A 19,466-nucleotide genomic window follows, 5' to 3' on the forward strand; every position below is an offset into this window, starting at 1 on the left:
TAGCTGGCATTAGGAAGAGAGGAAAGGTTGGTTTAAGTACCAAGTTGTCTGTTGCTGTTGTTGTTGTTAATGTCTTAGGCTGTTTCTGTGTGAAGTCCACATTCTCTGAAGATATCAGTTCCCAGCTAAGCCCCAAATGCTTCAGTTCCATTGCAGCAATATCCTGGCTGACCTTTGAATATTTTACCTGTAAGGTATTTTACCTGTAAGGACAAAGACATAGAACTCTGTCTGAAAAACTGTGAACAGGAGAAAAGTTTCATTTAAGGGACCAACTTCTAGAATAGTTAAAGACTGAACCTGCAGCTCTAGAAACTGGTACTCTGCTTAGGAATTTTTAATGAAATAAAATAATTTTCTTTCATATTTTATTTGCTCTTCTTCTTTGTAGGTAGGAGCTTGATATATATGCTCATTTAAGCCAGATTTATTTTCAGATGGAATAATAAGTGTAACTAATTTCTTCAGAATTTTGGAATCTGGAGATCACCTGCTGATAAGTGTCATGATTTAACACTAAGGCTCGCATAGCCATGTGTTAGATTTTAGCATGTTGCACTCGAAAGAGTGGGTCAAAAGAATACAAAAGCAGAGCAATAAAAATATTTGTCTAATTTGATAGGCTAAGACAAAGCTACTGTTAGGTCACTTAGAATAATACTGCTGTTCATAGCTGTGGAAAACATGTAGCATATTGTGGGTTGTGTCATTCACTGAACTAATGTTGTATGACACAAGTCAAATTAATAAGCAAATGTTACTTTTAAAGAGGGATTCCTCTTACCATCTTCATGTATTTTCTTGAGTATGAAGAGACCAGAAAAAAAATGCAGAAATAAATTCTGCCTTACTACAGAAACCTGTAAAACCTCAAATGATGAAGAGTGTACTCACCAGGATTATGAAAATGCATAACTCCAGATATCTATCTATCTATCTATCTATCTATCTATCTATCTATCTATCTATCTATCTATCTATCTATCTATCTATCTATCTATCATCTATCTATCTATCTATTCTATATGTCTATATATCTATATATCTATATATCTATATATATATCTGACTCACAGTCACACTGTTTCCAGTTACTTGCTGCTGTATGAAGTGTGATATATTTTCTGAATACTTGTAGCAAGCAGTACAATTTTTGGTTGTATGTAACAAGTAGAAATAATATAACAGCACTGGTGTCATTAGTCATTTCACAACACTTTGCAGATTTTGATTAAAATCTGCCATTGCTTCAGAATTTGACTGTGCTTTCAGAGATCAGACTAAGAGATACATATATCCTTGAAGTTTAAAGTGAAAGTAAAAACACATCTGTCAAAAGTAATCAGATATTTGACATGTGTCAAAAATTCAATTACATCTGAACTGAAGCAATAACAGTTTCCTTTCAGGCATGAACTCAAGGCACTTTTGTGTATGTTTCAGTTTAGAAAAAGATTAAGAAATAGGGAAGTTGTCATAGTTTTTAATTTATTCGCTAATACTTAGGATAACATGAACTTAAGAAAGGATGAAGTTTGGTAAGGTTTTTTGTGGCTGGGCACTAAATTGAAAGTCACTGTTGTTTAAGAAGCATATGCCATTTCTTGTGTGGCTCTTGCATTTTCAAAATATGTCTGTGGTGATTTTCTACTTTGTTGAGATTTTAGGCAGGTTGTGCTTGTAGAGTGTTTTGTAACACACAGAACACAACTAATGCAGTGTAGCAGAGGGGCAAGAGAGGTTGAGTGGGTGTAGATTTTCTGTTACCAAAGCAGAGAATGTAAGATTCTATTTTTAAAAAGATATGGCCATCTTAATCACTTCACTCAGCTCAACACTCTCCATCCACACTGAGTTTATGGTCTTCCTTCTATATAACTACTTATCAATTAATCTCTCTTGAGAATGTCAATTATACTTACAATTATGAAGAACTAAAATTAATAATTAGCTAAGGAAAGGAAAATTGACCTAACGTGACTGAGCTTTTCCTTTTCTGTTGTTTATCCTGTCACAAATATAATCACTCAGAGAAGAGGTGTAATGTTGTATCTTCTACAGTGCTGATTTGGAAGAGATTTTGCATCTTTGACTTTGAAATTTGCCTCCTGCTTTCAGTGACTGTGGATCTAGGACATTACTATGTTGCAGACATTTAGATTTCTGATGCCAGGATGATCTGTAGAGTTTTATCAACATAAAATTGTCATCAGGAAAATAAAGATGGTAAACAATTTTAAGTATATGAACTGGTCAAAGGAGGTTGGGGTGTATCTATCAACTGTCAGATTATTGAGGGGAAAAAGTAGATTTGGAAGGAGAGAGCAAGAGAAACTGTCAGTACACCATGAAGTTTTAGAACAAGTGTTAGACAGTAGGATATGAAATAGAAAACTTACTACTTTCATTCCTGATTATTCTTCACTCCTTACTCTTACAAATAACTTTAATATAATAGTCTGGCTTTCCCCACACATTCTGTTCTCTGTCTGCGGTGGCTTCATTTTACCAGTTACTGTCTATGCCTGTTACACTGCTGCTGCTTCCTCAGGTGCTTTGTTTGTTCATTTTTCCATCCCTATTGCTGAACTATTCCCTGGCTTTACAATGGTTTTCCTTCTCTGACATTTGCCTTGTGATGCTCGGTGCTGCTTGGTTCAGCCTTGCTTCCTCACTGTTCTCATATCTTTCATTTGGATGTGTCTTTCCTGATGTGCTGCCCACATCAGGATTTCTGTAAAATGAACCCCAAGCCCATCAGCCCAGTATCTCTGAAGGAAAATTGCAAAGATATCCCGGGGTGTCAAGACAAGTGCATAAGGTAACAGCAGAGATGTAAAATATAATTGACTGTGTCGCCTATATGAATGTTGGTCCATTTTTTGTTTGATTTTTAGACAAGTCTGTAATACCTACCCAAAGTCAGAGCTGCAGCTATCAGAGTTCAGAGATAAGAGGGGTGATCTATGATAAATCAGTTTATGGTTTTACATGATTTGTGTATTACTGCAAAAGATTATTACAGCAAAATTTATAATCAGATGTGATTGGGAAATGATGGAGACTTTGTTGTGAAATATATTAAGTGACAATTTTATGTTGAGGTTTTAAAACCTTTTTTTATTTAGTCTCAGTAAGAGAATGTGACTTTCATGATCTCTGTTATATGTGTTTTTTCAAGCTTTTTCAGAGTTAAAGATCTTAAGTATGATTTTGCTTGTTTTGGTTGTCAGCACAGAAATGAATTACTGCACTTGGAAACATTTTTTTCCGTAGTGTGTTTAACCATTGTAAGCACAGTTGTTACTGCACTTCAACAATAAATAAATATAATAGGTGCTTCTGTCAAAATAATTGTTTTGATTTTTACTGGAACTGTACTGTAAGCTAAAAGTTAGAGAAGGATAATTTTATAAATTGAAGGAAAAATATATACTTGGCCTTTCAGACATGCTTCATTTAAAAACAAAATAAATGGCATTAAATGAAACAACATATTTGATTACTGAGCCCTGTTCTCAATCTATTTATTTTAATCTAAATAGCAAGTGTTTAACTTGTATCCATTATTTTGTACCAGAAAGAAATGATTCTAAATTAAAACTCTTAATTAATCCAGAAAGTCTCTGCCAGAAGTATGCAAAATTGTATTAACACAAGATCCATAAAATGGTGAACAAATCTTATAAACATGCTCTAATACATTTTATTATGTGCTTATGGTAGTGATGTTGTGAAGCCTTTATTTGTGCCATGTCTTTCTTAAAGCAACTTACAAAGTTTTAACCAGTCATTTGTGAAATTATTTATTAGCATGTGAGATGCATATTCATGACTTAACTTTTACAACTAAGTAATTAATCAACTCAGAGGGATTTTATTATTCTGTATAAGTACCAGAAGGGAGGGTGCAAAAAGGATGGAAAAAGAGCTCCTTTAGTGGTGCTCAGTGACAGGCAACATGGAAATTCTCATCTGAGCAAAGAGAATGCTTTTTTTACTCTGAGGAATATTGAGCACGGGAACAGGTTGCCCAGAAAAATTATGGAGTCTCCCTCCTTGGAGATAGCCAAAGCTTTTTTTGGACAAGGTCCAGGTAGGTGACTCTGCTTGGAAGAGTGAGGTTTGACAGATCATTTATCTGTCAGAGGTCCATTCCAGCTTCAGGTATTTTGGGATTTTGTGAAACTGCCAGAGGAAAAGGAAAACACAACTCTACCTCTTGGTGTAAGTATCCATAATTCATGAAGCAGAGTCCCCTAGAAATGCAATAATTTTGGACCATCTGTGAAAGGAAGCTCTCTGGCATGCCACCTACCTAAATGAACTTTACTGCAGGAAGGAAAATGATGATGTAAATATTAAAACATGGGATGAGACTAATTTAATTTTTGGCATTTTTCATGGTTATTTTATTAGTTCTTTTACTTACCTATTTATATGGAACTTGAAATACCTTGAAGTGCATAATGTTCCATTTTATTTGTCCCAGAGAAGATGCAAATAGGAGTATCCTGCTTCTTTTCCTGTAATTGCACCCAAAATCTAATTGTTATGTCAGGGTGATCTCTTGTTCTTGCCTTTGTGCTTTCCCTTTGTGGGGTGTGCTGTTTTTCTTGTCACCTGCGATTCACTGAGAAAAGTATCTGTGTCTGGTTTTGCAAACAAGGATGCATTTTAAATGAATTCTTAGAAAGAGAAGCAAGACAAACCCTAGTGATTTATCATGACCTCAGAATTCCAGAATTGTAGAACTACTTAGGTGATAAGGAACCTTTGAGATCACCTTGTCCATCCAAATACTTTGTGGCTCAAGCAGGGTGATCTCCATTGGGTTTTCCAGGACCATGTCCAGTCAAATTTTGAATATCTCCATGGATGGGGGCTGTTGGCTATTGTATGATACTGCTAATTCAGAAAATTTTATTTATATTTGCTCATTGAGACTGAATAATTATAATACTGATGTAGCAAAACTAACACAGGCTGCTGCTTTCACAGTTTTTTAATTGGAATCCATAACAAGGGATTGTGATCATGTTTTAATGAAAGGGAATAAAAAATTCAAGCAGCCTCATTTGAAGCAGTAAAAAAAAAAAGAAAAATACACAAACAAAAATGAGCCCACCCTTAATAAGAGTCAGGGCAGAAATGTTGTCTGTTCTTTATTAAACTCTTGGGATTTAGCAATGATACACTTCTGGGAGAGCTGCTATGAAAGATCCTAGTTTTCATATGTGACCCAGGATTTTATCTCTTCCAGCAGATGAAAATAAATTAATACCTAGGCCTGAGTTTTTTTATTCATTTCAGATACTGGTGTGCTGGCAACATCTCACTCTTTACTATCTGATATCAATTCTCCTTTTCTGGATGAGTTCCTTGAGAAGGAATTAGCAGTAATTCCCCAGTGGCAGCTACTGTGTACGAATATTTTGGAGGTTGCCCTTTCCTATAGGATAATAGGAGAAAATAGGAGAAAACAGACCTAATTATACTGGGTTGACATTTACATGGCCAGTGCTAAATTTAGCAGAACTGTCTGTGGGTTTCATTGAAATGCTGCTATTGTGATTTTAATGGAGAAACTATCAAGAAAACTAAAAAATAAAAATTGCCCCTCCTAAATGATTCTCCATGAGACTTTGCTATTATTACTTTGTCCCCCGCCTCTCTGCTACCACTGTCCACCCCTCAGTGGGCAGGGAGGCTGGGGAGGCAGTTTTAGCTTGACAGAGGAGACCCTAAAAATGAGGCTCTTTCCCTTTGCTGAGATGGCAGTTGCAGCTTTATTTCTTGGGATCTTTCAGAGTGAAGTTGCAGGAGGGAAAAAGGAAGAGGTATCAATAAGCACTCCTTTTTCAGGACAGGGGAAGGGGGTGTGGGGGATTTACACAACCAATAAGGGGACCTGGGGAGAACAAGATAAGGGAAAGAACTTACAAGTCTACATTTTCAGGGGTACATTATTTGGGTCATACCATTTTTCCTAACTGCATCACAACAAGACTTCAGCAATATATTCCAAGTTCTGTCTCATCTCTCTTTTTCAATTAAAGGAGACTGGACAGTCTGGAGTGCTCTTCTTCTGGGTGAAGTCAATGGGAGACACTCAGATGTTACAGAATTAAGAGCAGTGCATCAGGGAGATGCAGGTCAACATCTAGTAAATCTACCCATAATATGAACAATACATGGTTTTAGGTTAAATGTTTGTTTTTACAGATATTGCAGAATATTTTGTTCCTTGCCATCACAATTTTATCACCATGGCACTGCTTGGTATGCTTACTTTTATCATTTTTCTTAATCTACTGTAGAAGCAAAAAATGCATCTTTACCTATCTGTATTCCTTCCAAATATCATCCCAGCTATGGACATCCACTGCTCCTGTAATTTTAGCTCTCACTGTGCTGAGCTTTCTAGGGCTGACACAGAAGTTACACAGAACTCAACCACAGTGCAGTGTCCCAAAGAACTGTAGTCAGGAATTTGAAATACACTGATTTTGATTTATTATCTAATCCAGTTCTGAGTTCTAGGCTCAGTGCCTGAGGAATCTTTTACAGGATCAATGTTCTCCAGCAGCCTCTGGGGAGGCTAGAGGCAAGGCTGAACAAAAGGCTTCCTAAAAATGAAATGGGGGAGGATGCAGAGCTCCACACACTTCTTTGCAAGGCAGTTGACTCAAATTGCAGCCCTTGGTTTGAGTCAGATGCCTTCAGTCTTTAAAGCATCAGTGAACTTACTGTGCTAAATTTAATTGTCCAGACGTGCTGTAGGACAGTGAAAGAGGAATTGGGTGTTATCAAAATCTGCCCCAAAGCTTTTTACCAAATGTGATGTACCTGTATTCAGAAAAGGGACTTGCTGTGGATTTCTTACAAAGAATTTGTGGATGCTCATTGCAGTATAAACACCCAACGACAAGGGGTCAGCCGTTGGTATTAGCTTTTTGTATCCCTGGCAGGGACTTGGGGTCCCTGGGCCAATAGGAGCAACTTGCTTGGCAACACTGATTTTTATTAAAGTCATACACAAGAGCTATTTCCTGTGTGCTAGCCCAAATTCTCTAAATGGGAAAGGAAAAATAAAAGCAAATTATTTTTGCTGTTAGGCCTATTTTATGTATCTTATTAACTAGCCAAAGTCATAATGAAATAAATTTGTATTAGCAGTTAATGATCACTTGGTTAGTTGACAGCTGCAGGCAAGCCTGGTGATATAAAAATTACCATCATTATGAACATCTCCTATTAAGAAGATTTTTTATTAAGAATGTGAATACAATCTGTTTCAACAGCAATATTATAAAATTTGTCTTTTCATGATCTTTAATAACCAATTTTCTGCCAGAATGACCCAGAATGTTATCATATGGACTCTGTATTAAAATCTATTTAAAAAAAACCAAGGGGCTCTGTCCTGTAACAGGCATAATTAAGCTACAGTTCAAAATATCTATGTAATGTATATAACTGTTATAAGTTTACAGTCTGTTCTATTTGCCATCTGTTAAAAGCTTTGCAAATGAAACTTAAGGATGTGCTGTAATGGTGTTACAAAGTGTTTGCATTATTTTGGTATCTATGTATCTGTGGATTCAAGGCAATCTAATTGCAAATATATCCTGGAGTGGACTCTTCTGTTTTAAAGGTATTACATGTCTATGTCTTAATTAGACCAGAGTGAGCCCAGAGTGCGAAAATCCCAGCAGAGAGCTGACTCCTCTTTCACTGGGAGAGAACATTGGGTCAGATCTGCAGAGGGTTTCTGATCCAGAGGGATGGATCCCAGTTCAGATGTCTTTGGGAGTATTGCAACTATGCCTGATATCAGCTTATTTATTTCAGACATTGGATTAAAAATGAGTTGCTAATTTTAAAATATTTTCACTTTGACCATGTGTTTGCCAACAATATGGGTATATATAGTATATCTTTTAAATCTGGGTATGGGCTTGATAGATAATGCCTCAAAGATCTAAAGAAAAATCTTAAATCTTTGTCAAAATGAGGAAAAAAAAAAGTATAGTTTATTTTTTTCATTTAGATATTAACATTTTAATGGATTTTTAATTAGGATATTTTCAAGCTCTTTCATGATACAAAACTTTTCAAATAATTATTTCAAAGGCAAATTGCTCTTACCATGATGAACCTCTACAAATACACAAGAATTAAGCAATCATAAATGCAAAGCAGTTGGTTAATTTTCATAATTAGAATATGATAAACTTCTTACATACAGAAATTCAGATACGTTTAGGTAAGAATTTCCTACTGCTTTTCACATTCATAATAAAGTGAGGCAGTGGTCTGTCTATATTTGATGTCCTGAGACCTTTTTAACTGGGAGAAGTAGAAATCCTTGTGTGGTTTTAAATATTCCTGATTTTCCTAACTTAAGATTGATTTTTCCATCTTAATTTGCTTAGTTTATTTTAATTTAAGAGTGTTTGTAGCAAAAAAACTCAACACCTGTAGACTTTATAATTAAATTCTGGTAGGGAATTAGTACAGATGAGGAGTCCAGACTCTTATTCTGTGTTTTGAAGAGCTGTTTTTCAGAGTCTTCTCTCCTTCCCTGATATGACTTGAAATTTTTTGTCTTTCTGGCCATTCCTGTATTCCTGTCTGACATCATTTTACTCAGTTTCCCTGCACTTTCACCTTCATTCCCAAACTTCTGTGCATCCACTTTTTTTTCTATTTCATCCTTCCCAAGACTGTGTTACAATTTCCCTACCACCCCCTCTTGTACAACTCTCAGCACTGAGGTCTTCACCCTCGTGGAGTTTTGGCTGTAGGACGGTGGCCATTTGTAGCACCAGGTAAAGTTTCCCTGCTGACATTTTTTGAGCAGGAAAAATTACCCTGGTGATGATCAAAGAATCCCCAGGATCGTGCTGCATGTCCCAGGCAGGGTGACTCCAGCAGATCCAGTCATTCTCAGGGACTGATACCCACAGAACTGTTTCAGATTGTATTCATTGTAGAAAGCGTGAAATATTATCACAAAAACTGATTCAAAGCCTAATGTAGAAGTAGTTACTCATAAGAAGAGGATTTTCTGCAGACAAAATTAAAGCTGAAACCCTAAACCTGAGGTGCCATTTCCTGCAAATTCCAAGAATTATTTTTAAAAAACAGAGCTTTATAGTTAAATGACTGATTTACTTTTTCTATTCTGTGTAATCTTTTGATTATTTCTGAAATAGCTGAGGTAGAGTTCTGACACTTTGCAGACTGGCGAGTCACTGGAAAAAGGCCCTTAAAGATTCAAAATACCAGGCTACCTTCATTAAGAGACAACATTAGTTTGGTTCTTTTTTAACTGTAAAATCAATCAGCTAAAAAATCATATGGAAAAGGTGTAGTTTGTATAATAATAAAGATTCTTTTAAACATATTACAGTTGTCTTGAATGGGAGCATTTGTTTTTGGATTGACTTTTTTTATGCTCTGTTACTCACAGATGTAAACTACAGCTGAAAAAAAACATGACTTAGGCCCTAGAAAATCATGGGACTGACATGCATATGTTACACAGGATGTTAAGTGGGACATTCACTTAACTGTAGTTTTGTTTTGGTTTTTTATGTAGAAAAGGTAGGGTAAAATTTAATTTTTTACAGGGAAAACCATAGAATATGAGGCAAAGTTAAACAGTAATTAAAAAAGTAAAAGGGAAAAATATGAGTAAAATGATAGTAAATATTTTGAAAACTTTCAAAATACCACAACAATCTGTTCCATCTTGCAGGAATCCGTTTAGCTCCAAAAGAAAAACTGGAAATCCCCGTGTTATTCATGCCAGAAGAGATGAAAATTTATAAAGCAGTGGTGGTAATTCATGTAATGAGGGAAAACGGTGAAAACTGGCCTTATGAGGTTACTGCTGGATCAAATAGAGACTTAAACAGGTAATTTATTCTAATAGGAAAGGAAAAAGTAGTTGAGGATGCTCAGTTCTATCATCATTTATCCCATTGACTATTCATGTGTAGCTCCCAAGGGCAGTCCAGGGTCTGATTTTGAGGGCAGTGTGTATCCATCAATAGATTTCAATGTACCCTGCAAAGTTCAGGGTAAAGTTTCTGTGTGTTATAATACCTACCTATTCTCACTTTAAATAAAGAAAATGTAAAGCACTGGCTGCTGGTGCAGTTATGGATGTTGAGCAAATGAAAGCTCTTAGGTACCTCTGTTTTTTCAATATATTTGGGATAATAATGAATCTCATCCTGATATTTTTATGTAATTCATAAACTACAGAAAATTTATCTCAGTGATAACCTGACAGAATGCAGATCAGGCCAAATGTTTTCAGATCTATAATATTTGAATACACTAAGTGGATCTAAGTTATAGCTGATATAATTTATAGCTGATATTTTTAACTGGATTTTATTCCATATTTTTCTCAGATATGGTTAGCATTACAGCATATGATAGAGTCTAACCTTTCCAACATACTGTTATGTCTAGATTACTTTGGAAACAGAATTTTCAGCAGCCTAAAGGATGCTATTATTTTTCTAGCAATGTTACTGTAGCAGAGAATGGGGAAACTCAGGGAATACTTTGGATCTACCCGATTAATGGAACGCCTGAAGCACCACAGCAGAAATCAGGTAGGTTATGCTTGGAAAAACCTTGAATAATATATTTAAGAGTATTTAAGAAAGTTGAATAGTCCGTTTATTCACACCTGCTTGATCACAAGAATTTCCAGCAGTACTTGGCTATATCTTTAAAAAAAAAGATAAAATCACATATTAAAATCTACTCTGACTTCCAAAGCAAATCTAGATCAAATCTAGATCATTACTTTGTTCTTATTGTGGATAAAAGGAGTTGGGGGCAGTTGTAAATCTTAAGGCCTGTACCCTTCAGTGTCCCAATTAATCCTGAGTTTGAGAACTTAAGCTGAACAAAGGACTCAAGAGTAGACTTCTTCTTGCATTCCCAGAAAACCCTTCTGGAGAGTCTGCAGGGTGCAAAATATTGTTCATTGCTTCTCTCAGCCTTGAATTTCATGTCTTAATCAAAACCAGAATATAAAGCAGTGTGATTAGCAGTTTTCCCCTTGCTCCTGAGAAGTGAACTTGCATTAAAAGATGAGTGACATTCTTGCAGGTTTCATGCTTATTTTGGGGATAGTAAATTCTTATATATTTGTCCATCTGTATTTTTAAGGTGTGATATTATTCCAGAGCTATGAAACAGGAAGTTGTGAACAGCTTTTTTAATCTATAACCCTGAAACTACAGCTCAATGTGTAGATGTGGGACCAATTCTATACCAGCTTGTCCTTTCAGCTTACCTTTTGTTGACTGGATAAGTGAATATAATACCTTTCTACATTAAATATATTAAGATACAGGAGCAATTTCTGGAAAAACATAGAAATAGATATTTGTACTCTCATTAATTTATATTGCTTAAGGACCCTTTACTTGTACACAAATGGCAATGATGTGGTATTAATTAGAGCTTTCATCTCTTTAATTTGCACTTTAATACCTTAAGGAATGAAACAGAATATTATCATGTAATCAGCTGTTGCCCAAAATGATGGCTTTAATGAGTCTCATTAGCATTAGAACTATGTATATTAATGTGGATGTTCGTTGTTGTTATTTAAAGCTGTTGTGTAATTCACTGGCACTCTTCATGATAAATCTCCCTTTTATTGGGCTGTTGCTTTCATTGAAATCACAGAATCATTAAGGCTGGAAAAGACTTCTAAGATCGAGTCCAACCATTAACCCAGCACCTTCATGTAACCACTAAACCACATCCCTAAGCACCACAGCTCTGGTTTCTGAATATTTTTAGGTGTGATGATTCCCCCAGTTCTCTGGGGGAATCATTACATATAAGTTCTCTGGGCACCTTGTTCCATCACCTGGCCACCCCTTCCGTGAAGAAATTTTTCCCAATATCCAATCTAAATCTCCCTTGGCACAGCTTGTGGCCATTTCCCCTTGTCCTGTCACTTGTTACTAGGGAGAAGGGATTCACTCCCACCTGGTTACAAACTCCTTCCAGGTGGTGCTAGAGATGGAGATGGTCTCTCCTGAGCCTTCTTTTCTCCAGGCTAGACACCCCCAGCTCCCTCAGTCACTCTTCTTGGACTTAATCTCGAGACTTTTCCCAGCTCCACTGACCTCCTCTGGGCTCACTCCAGCCCCTCAGTGTCCCTCCTGAGCTGAGGGGCCAGAACTGGACACATCCCTGGCAGTGTGGCCTCACCAGTGCCAGTACAGGGGACAGTCACTGCCCTGCTCCTGCTGGCCACGCTGTTCCTGACACAGCCCAGGTGCCATTGGCCTCCTTGGCCCCCTGGGCACAACTCAGCTCATGTTCAGCCTGTTTTTCAACAACATCCCCAGGTCCTTCTCCACTGGGAAGCTTTCCAGCCATTCTTGCCCAAGCTGGGGCATTGCCTGGGGTTATTGTGGCCCAGGTGCAGGACACAGTTCCTTATATGTTATGAATTAAAATGTTTAGCATTCATGAATTGTTAAATGACATCACTTCTGTATATGATCAGAAGCTCACATACTAACAACTCTTAAGTAATTTTAAATTACTAAATACTTTTTTATAACAGCAAAACTAAATTGTAGCATATTTATAACTATGTTATCCATTAGCTGATATGTTAGTCATATGTTCATAGTCCCTATGTTCAATAAATGTAATACATAAAAAACCATTGTATTAATTTTGAATACATATCATTCTTTGGCCATCGGCATGTTATGCTGGGCTAATATTTTTTTCCCAAGGAAGTACTAGGTCTTTCAAGAATGTCCCAGAAAACAGAAATAGGTGTTTGTGTTTATGAAATTTTCCATTCCAACCTTGACTCTGAAAGCCCATGGTTTTCAGCTATAAATGGGCATTTAGAAAACTTATGTTGTAAGGTATAAGTCCGAAGCAGGTAATAACAAAAAATCAACTTAAAAAAAAAATAAAGTAAAATTAATAATGATCAAAAGAATATTGTCATCTCTTCTAATGCAGACATTTGTTAGAATTGCCCAGAGGCTACAAGTTTCTGTGAAAAATCCCAAGCTGTTTTGCTGGTATATTAGGGAGTTCATCTCTGGGTCATTCTTATTTGCATCTTAATATACTTAAACTTCTAGAAGTCACTTGGCTTTCTATCTCATGAGACCAATTAAAATGATCAGTGGTCACAACCCGTGTAGTACATGTTAAGTAGATGATACCTTGGCAATCTTATAAAAGTGATTACAAATGGAGGATCATCTGGAATATTCTTTTAATTCTTGTAGAATGTAGAGTCAAGGAAGCATACAGCAATTTTAATTGGAGGGTACCACTGGGGGTCATCTAGTCCAGCCACCTGCTCAAGGGCAGCTTGCTCAGGGACTTGTCCTGTCGAATCCTAGCTGTATCTGAATTTTATTCATAAATATTACGTAGTCATTTAGGAAAAAAAAAAGTAAAATCAATTTTGGTAGCAAGATGAACTGTAGAATAGAAAATGACACAATGTGCACACAGTAATCTGAAACATTTGGTAAACTGCTGGAATATAGAGAATGTAAGGTCATATATTTAAACAAAAATGTGTGTTTAACTATTTTGGTAAGTCTCCCTTATAGAAATTCTGTGAGACCTCTAGAAATTACTTACACACTGTTGAACAGGGAAAGACCAAGGGAGAAAGGAAATTACCTGAACTTGCTGTGTTATTATCTATTTTGCAGAGTAATGGTAGTGAATAAAGTGCCAGAACTGAAAGTTGAATCTAAATAAACATATCAAAAAAGGGGTTTCCTTCCCCTTTTTTAAACACTGCATAATGCTTTAGCATGGTACGGTTTCAAATTATTGATCATTAATTCCTGATGTTAACTTCAGAGTTTTTTTGAAGAAACATTGGGTCTAAATCTGATGAAAATGACTTTTTGACCTTGAAACTGAAAAGTACATGGTCAGCTGTTCTTTTTCATGTTGATTCCCAGAACTCTAGGAAACTCTGCTACGTAGGAAGTTCTAGGTCTTTTCTTTGGCACTTTTTTTGTAATTTTCTTCTTTTTCAGTGCCAATAAATACAAAAGAACCATTAAAAATTGCTGTTGAAATAATCTTTGTAAAAACTAGTGTAAAAGCTAAAATATAACAACTTTGTAATGGAAAAGACATACTTTGGAAGCAGTAAATTAAAATCACTTACTGAACTGAAGGAAGTTCTATGATGCTTCAAACAGAAGCTCATTCAAGAATGCTTTTTATTCTGTCATATTTCTATTAAAGTTCAAGTTTGAACAACAGTATTCTTAAACTAAGAAAGCAAAGAGTAACTTAATATTCCTTCATTTAATCTTAAAACTTTCTATTCTTTTGGATTTGTTTCAGTCTTCCTTTCATCCTGGCGTATTTCAAACTATGCCATAATTCCTACTAGCAGTTGAATTAAAATGAAAATATATTTCATGATTAAAGATAAGAGAGAAATTTACAAGTGATGTTGGGAGCTAACTGAATAGATTTTTGTTTGCTTAGCAATATTTTCTACTAGTTCACCCACCACAACAGAACAATAGAAAGTGGAGTTTGGGAAAAGCTTTTAGTTGTCTTGCTCATTACTGGAATTCTGTCTTTCTCAGCACATTTTACTTCCATGTTTAATTGCTTTGTTAAAATCAAGATGCCAGCACTTTGCAAATAAGATGTATTTGCTTTTCTGTAGTTGTGATTCGCTGTCGAGCCAGGCAGAGACTGGAACAGAGAGTAGAGCTGATGCTGATTGGTGTAATGCCTGATGCCACTGCTCTGCCTGACGCAGGGAATTCTGCCACAGTCGATTTGGATGAGTCCCCCAACACCCCAGAAGTCTCTGATGGTAAGAACAGTTCTGATATCATAGTATTTTAGGAAAATTTCAAATAAGTACTTCACCAGATGTGCAGCTCTGCCATGACAATGAGTGAGGTTTAGGTAAATTGTCCCAGTCCATATTTCTACCATTTTGCAAGCATAGGGTATTTGTTTAACTTTTTGTCTGCAGCTGTAAGCACCTGTGAACCTTTCTTTATATTAGCCCTGGATGTGAGGCTTGCACAATCTCTCCTTTAAAAGAGACCCAGCACGAAGTCTTCAGTTAGAAAAAGATGAGTCTGTGTAAGCATTGCCAGGAGACATTTATCTGCAGGTTTATAAGATGCATTCCCATCAGCAGGCCACTATTGGTCTCAGAATGGATTGAAGAGGGAGGACTTTTCGAAAGAAGTGATAAAGCTTTGTGAAAGGATAGCTTCTACTTACTGTTAATCTGCTGAGAACACAGTGAAAATCAATTTATTCAGCAGCTTTTCAAAATATACCTCTCCTTGAAACAGAACAACATATAAGTACAACAGTACAACATATAAGTAGTAAGGAAAGAATACTTTGTTACTGCTATACCACCAGTATTTCTGTTATTAGTCATAGTCACTACAACAAATTTCAAAATTGTGCCCCTTGGAAACTTAATATTCCATTTTGGGTTTAAAGTCATCCTCCTTTATAAGGAAAATGTTATTTAAAAATTATGACACATAACGTGAGACAGACTAATGTGTGTTTAACTTCGCTGTTGATGAGGGAAGGGATTTCACCTGTACTCTGTTCAAAGTGGTAAAAGATGAGCTTACAGATGTTGCTATAATTTCAGTCTATCAGGTGATCAGCTGGAAGGGCAGACACACTTGGTTTTTGTGTCCCATTTCTGCCATTTACAGTCTGTTCCAACAGAGGCTTTGCAGGAATACTGAGCTACAGAAAATGTCCTGCCAAATAACAGAAAAAGTGAATAGCAGTAAAAAGTAAATCAAGATGCATTACTTTCTTCCTGGAAGGCCAATTTTCATGCAAACATGCACATGCTCTGCACATTGATTAATGTTGTCTCATATCAGCAATTACTGTCCAGACCCTTAAACAGATATTATTTCTGAAAGCTTTTAAAATAGGAGATGATCTGGAATGGAACAGTTAAAAAGAGCTTGCACAACATGTGCTTACTGATTGGCTAATATTAATTTTTAAATTACTTTTTAAATTTTTGTATTTATTTATATTGCAATGTCAAAGATAACTTATTTTCTGGGCATATTATCAACTTGTACTCCCATATTACAAAGTGATAGTGGTAAATCTGGTAAAGCAAAAAGATGTGAAGTTGTCAGTGTACATTCTTTCCTCTTGGAGAATTGTAAATACCATTATAAAACTTTGTTCAGCCTTTAGAGAGCAGCTGTCCATTAAGATAAAAGCCCTTTTTTTATCATAGAGTAACAGATTTAGCTATTATTAATTGGTCACATATGAGTGGGCTGCCTTAAACATACCTGGTCTATTTCCCTCCAAAATGGTGGTTGAACTGACAAGCAAAACATGCAGTGAGCAAGCTGAGGCAGCATTTTGAAAGTCTTGCAGATTCATGATGTCTAGTTCTTGTTTTATTCATAGCAATAATTTATTAACACTGGCTGCTGCACATGCTACATTGATTTGGGGCATTGCATCTTTTCAAGTAAGAAGTCTGGTAATGAAATGCTTTACACCATAGGTACTAAGATCATTTTTAACACAGGGCTTTTCATAGTTTTCAATGACATTTTGATGCCATTATTGATAGATGAATTTGAGGCCTGTTAGGAAGCAAATTAAATGGGTCTATCTGAGCTTTCTGCAGTCAACCAGTAATAACATAAATAAAAGTCTAAACCTTTAAGATAACAGCCTGGCACACTGTTCTTCATTTTTTTCTCTTCTGAAAGAGTGATTCATCAGAGTGCCTGTGTGATGTGTAGTAAGCAGTTTTTACACCCAAGGATAAATGATGATAATTACTGGCAGATGAGATTTAAACAGCTAATACTGTGGTTTAGTATTTAAATTATTTGGACAAGTATAAATTCTTGTAAAGTGAAAAACCTTCAAGCACGTCTTTTACATAAAAAATTCAATTTGATCCCATACAGAGGAGTGCATTTGACACAGAAAGCTACTATGGTTTCTTAAGAAAGAGGGTGCAATCTAAATACTGTCTAGCTTCATTGACATCGTTTCTTGTTCAGAAGTCGCCAAAGTTCCAGGGGTCAAATAATGAAAATTTAATATTTTACACATAGCAAATACAGTATGGCCCTTTTAAAAAATAATTTTCACTTGCATTAGATGCATATTTTCATCCTAAATGTATTTTTTATCTTACATGGCTTACTTCTTACTTTATTTTTACATATGGCTCTATAGATATCTTTTTCACTAAAGGAAATTTAGGAGCTGAGATTCATCCAAACAAGTGTGAAGTTTGCTAATTTTTAGTTTAAGTATTCAGTTGGGAATAGAAACACATTTAATTTTCCACTTTCTTCTAAAAAAAATAAAGCATTCACAAATCAGTGACGGATGTTTGACTGACTTTTGACATTCACAACTTTGTGTGTTTGTAGTGGTCCTTTTTAACCTTTCCCTTTTGATTGCTTCCCATTTGTCTCATAGGCCAACCATGAGGTTTGAGTGTTTCTCATAATTCACAGCTCTCCTCACAGCCCAGTGGATGGTCTTAGCTCCTTCCTCCTGAGTTCTTATTTCTGGGAAGGTTTAATGTCGGCTACCTTGGAGGGGAATAGTAGGGAATAATAGGGAAATACCTTGGAGGCTGCCCAGGTTCTGTAGGGTAGCTCGGGTATGAGGTTGGTTTATGTTATGACCAAGTTTTGGAGGCATTCTGAATGAACTCAGACAAAACAGATGAACCTGAGAGTGAAATAAGATTTTCCAGATATGCCGATCCATAGTATATATTGGCATCCATTATACAAAGTGTATCTTTGTTTCACTGTTTATAAAACCTTTATAGCAACTGCCTAATATTCATGAAACTCATCAGAATATACAAAAGGCTCTATTTTCTTTCATTTCATTAAAGCAGCTCTTCAAAACCAGCAAAGAATTAAAACATATCCAAACACACATTAAAAATCTGTTTTCCATCCTCAGAAGGATTTTCTGTTAGCCAATGGTATGGATTACACTAAATTCCCATTTAATGTTATGGATCTGAATCAAGGGGCTCAACTTTAAAATATAAGGCAAATAAAATTGGGTATGATCAAAGAAATCTTTGGAGACAAGGTATCTTTATAGACCTGATCTTTCATCCAGAGATGTTAATGTGATTGCTGGTAAAGTGTAGCAGGCTAATACTGAAAGCAATATGAAAAGGATAATCATGATGAAGATGGTCCTATATCCTTCTTAAGTCATTTCTGTATTGTCAGAATAGCTGTGGCATTATTTTTAAAATTATCCTTGAGGATGAGAAAATTATAGCTATATAAATTAGATTTTCTTCCTATGTGGGAGATAAAAGAAAGGATAACAAAGTGTTTGTTTTGGATTAAGAGTTGATGAAAGCAGTGATCAATGGCAAAAAAAAATTGTTGACAAGGGGTGAACCAACAATTGAGACGCTTTGTTATGGATTATTGCTTTGTTGTTAGGGGTGAAAACTCCTGATGGAAAACAGAGGACTAGTAAAAGTCAAAGTATAAAGCATTAGAGAAGAACTGAAAGTCTTGGATTATTTTGTCAGCTACATAATTTTTGTTTACATCTGCCTGTTTTTTTCTTTATTTATGAATGAAGCATGGGAGAAATTTGATGTATTGTTTATTTCCATTATTGAACTGAAATAATGCCAGGCATTTTAATGAAGAAGGTCAAATAGTTCTTGTTGATGTACAAGGCTATAACTGGGGCCATTAAAAAAATGAGAAAAAATACAGGACATGAGAAAAAAGAGAAAAAATACAGGACAATTTTTTATCTCATAAGTAAACCCTCCTACTGCCATTTCTTAGTATAACTAGAGCAATAACAACAAATACTGGCAAAAAAAGAACTTTTGAACTGTGAGCAGGCAGTTTGGAACTGCTTTTATTTTATTTCTGTTTAGAGTAGTCACTCATGTCTGTTTTCTTGCCGTTTTATAAAATGTTAAAATATGTAAGCCTTAAAAATGAGAAGGATCATTATGTTAATTAAAATTACTTTCTCATACTTATGCAAAATCATGCTCACTTTAAATATTCATCACTTAGAGGGAACCAGATCAATTAAGAACTAATCTGAAGTTATTTTTTCAGCTTCACAAAATTGCAAAACCAATAAATAGTACAAACCCAGATATTTCTTATATATCTATATATATATAGAATAAGGTAATTCTTTCATGTGCTACTCTTCAGTATGATGTAGATCCAGGAAACATGACAAGTGCAAAAGAACTGATTGACTAACCAAATAATGTGTGAAACAAGAGCATACAAATAGATACCCCTTAAATTTTTTGAGCTAGTGGGTAAGAAAAACATAGGCAATATAATTAGCTGGAAGAGTGTATTATTACTTTAATTGCAATATGT

At 35.6% G+C, this 19,466-nt stretch overlaps 1 protein-coding gene across 1 annotated transcript in view; it reads left to right on the forward strand.

Annotated features, from left to right (window-relative positions):
* The window catches only part of CFAP47 (cilia and flagella associated protein 47), a 262,195-nt gene that overhangs the window by 214,659 nt on the left and 28,070 nt on the right, over nucleotides 1-19,466 (forward strand). Inside the window, 3 exon segments of the mRNA XM_058829276.1 lie at nucleotides 9,767-9,926; nucleotides 10,546-10,637; nucleotides 14,738-14,890. Of these exon segments, the coding sequence (XP_058685259.1) occupies nucleotides 9,767-9,926; nucleotides 10,546-10,637; nucleotides 14,738-14,890 (405 nt within the window).

Source organism: Poecile atricapillus, chromosome 1 (assembly GCF_030490865.1).
Source record: "Poecile atricapillus isolate bPoeAtr1 chromosome 1, bPoeAtr1.hap1, whole genome shotgun sequence".
Taxonomy (NCBI): Eukaryota; Metazoa; Chordata; class Aves; order Passeriformes; family Paridae; genus Poecile; species Poecile atricapillus.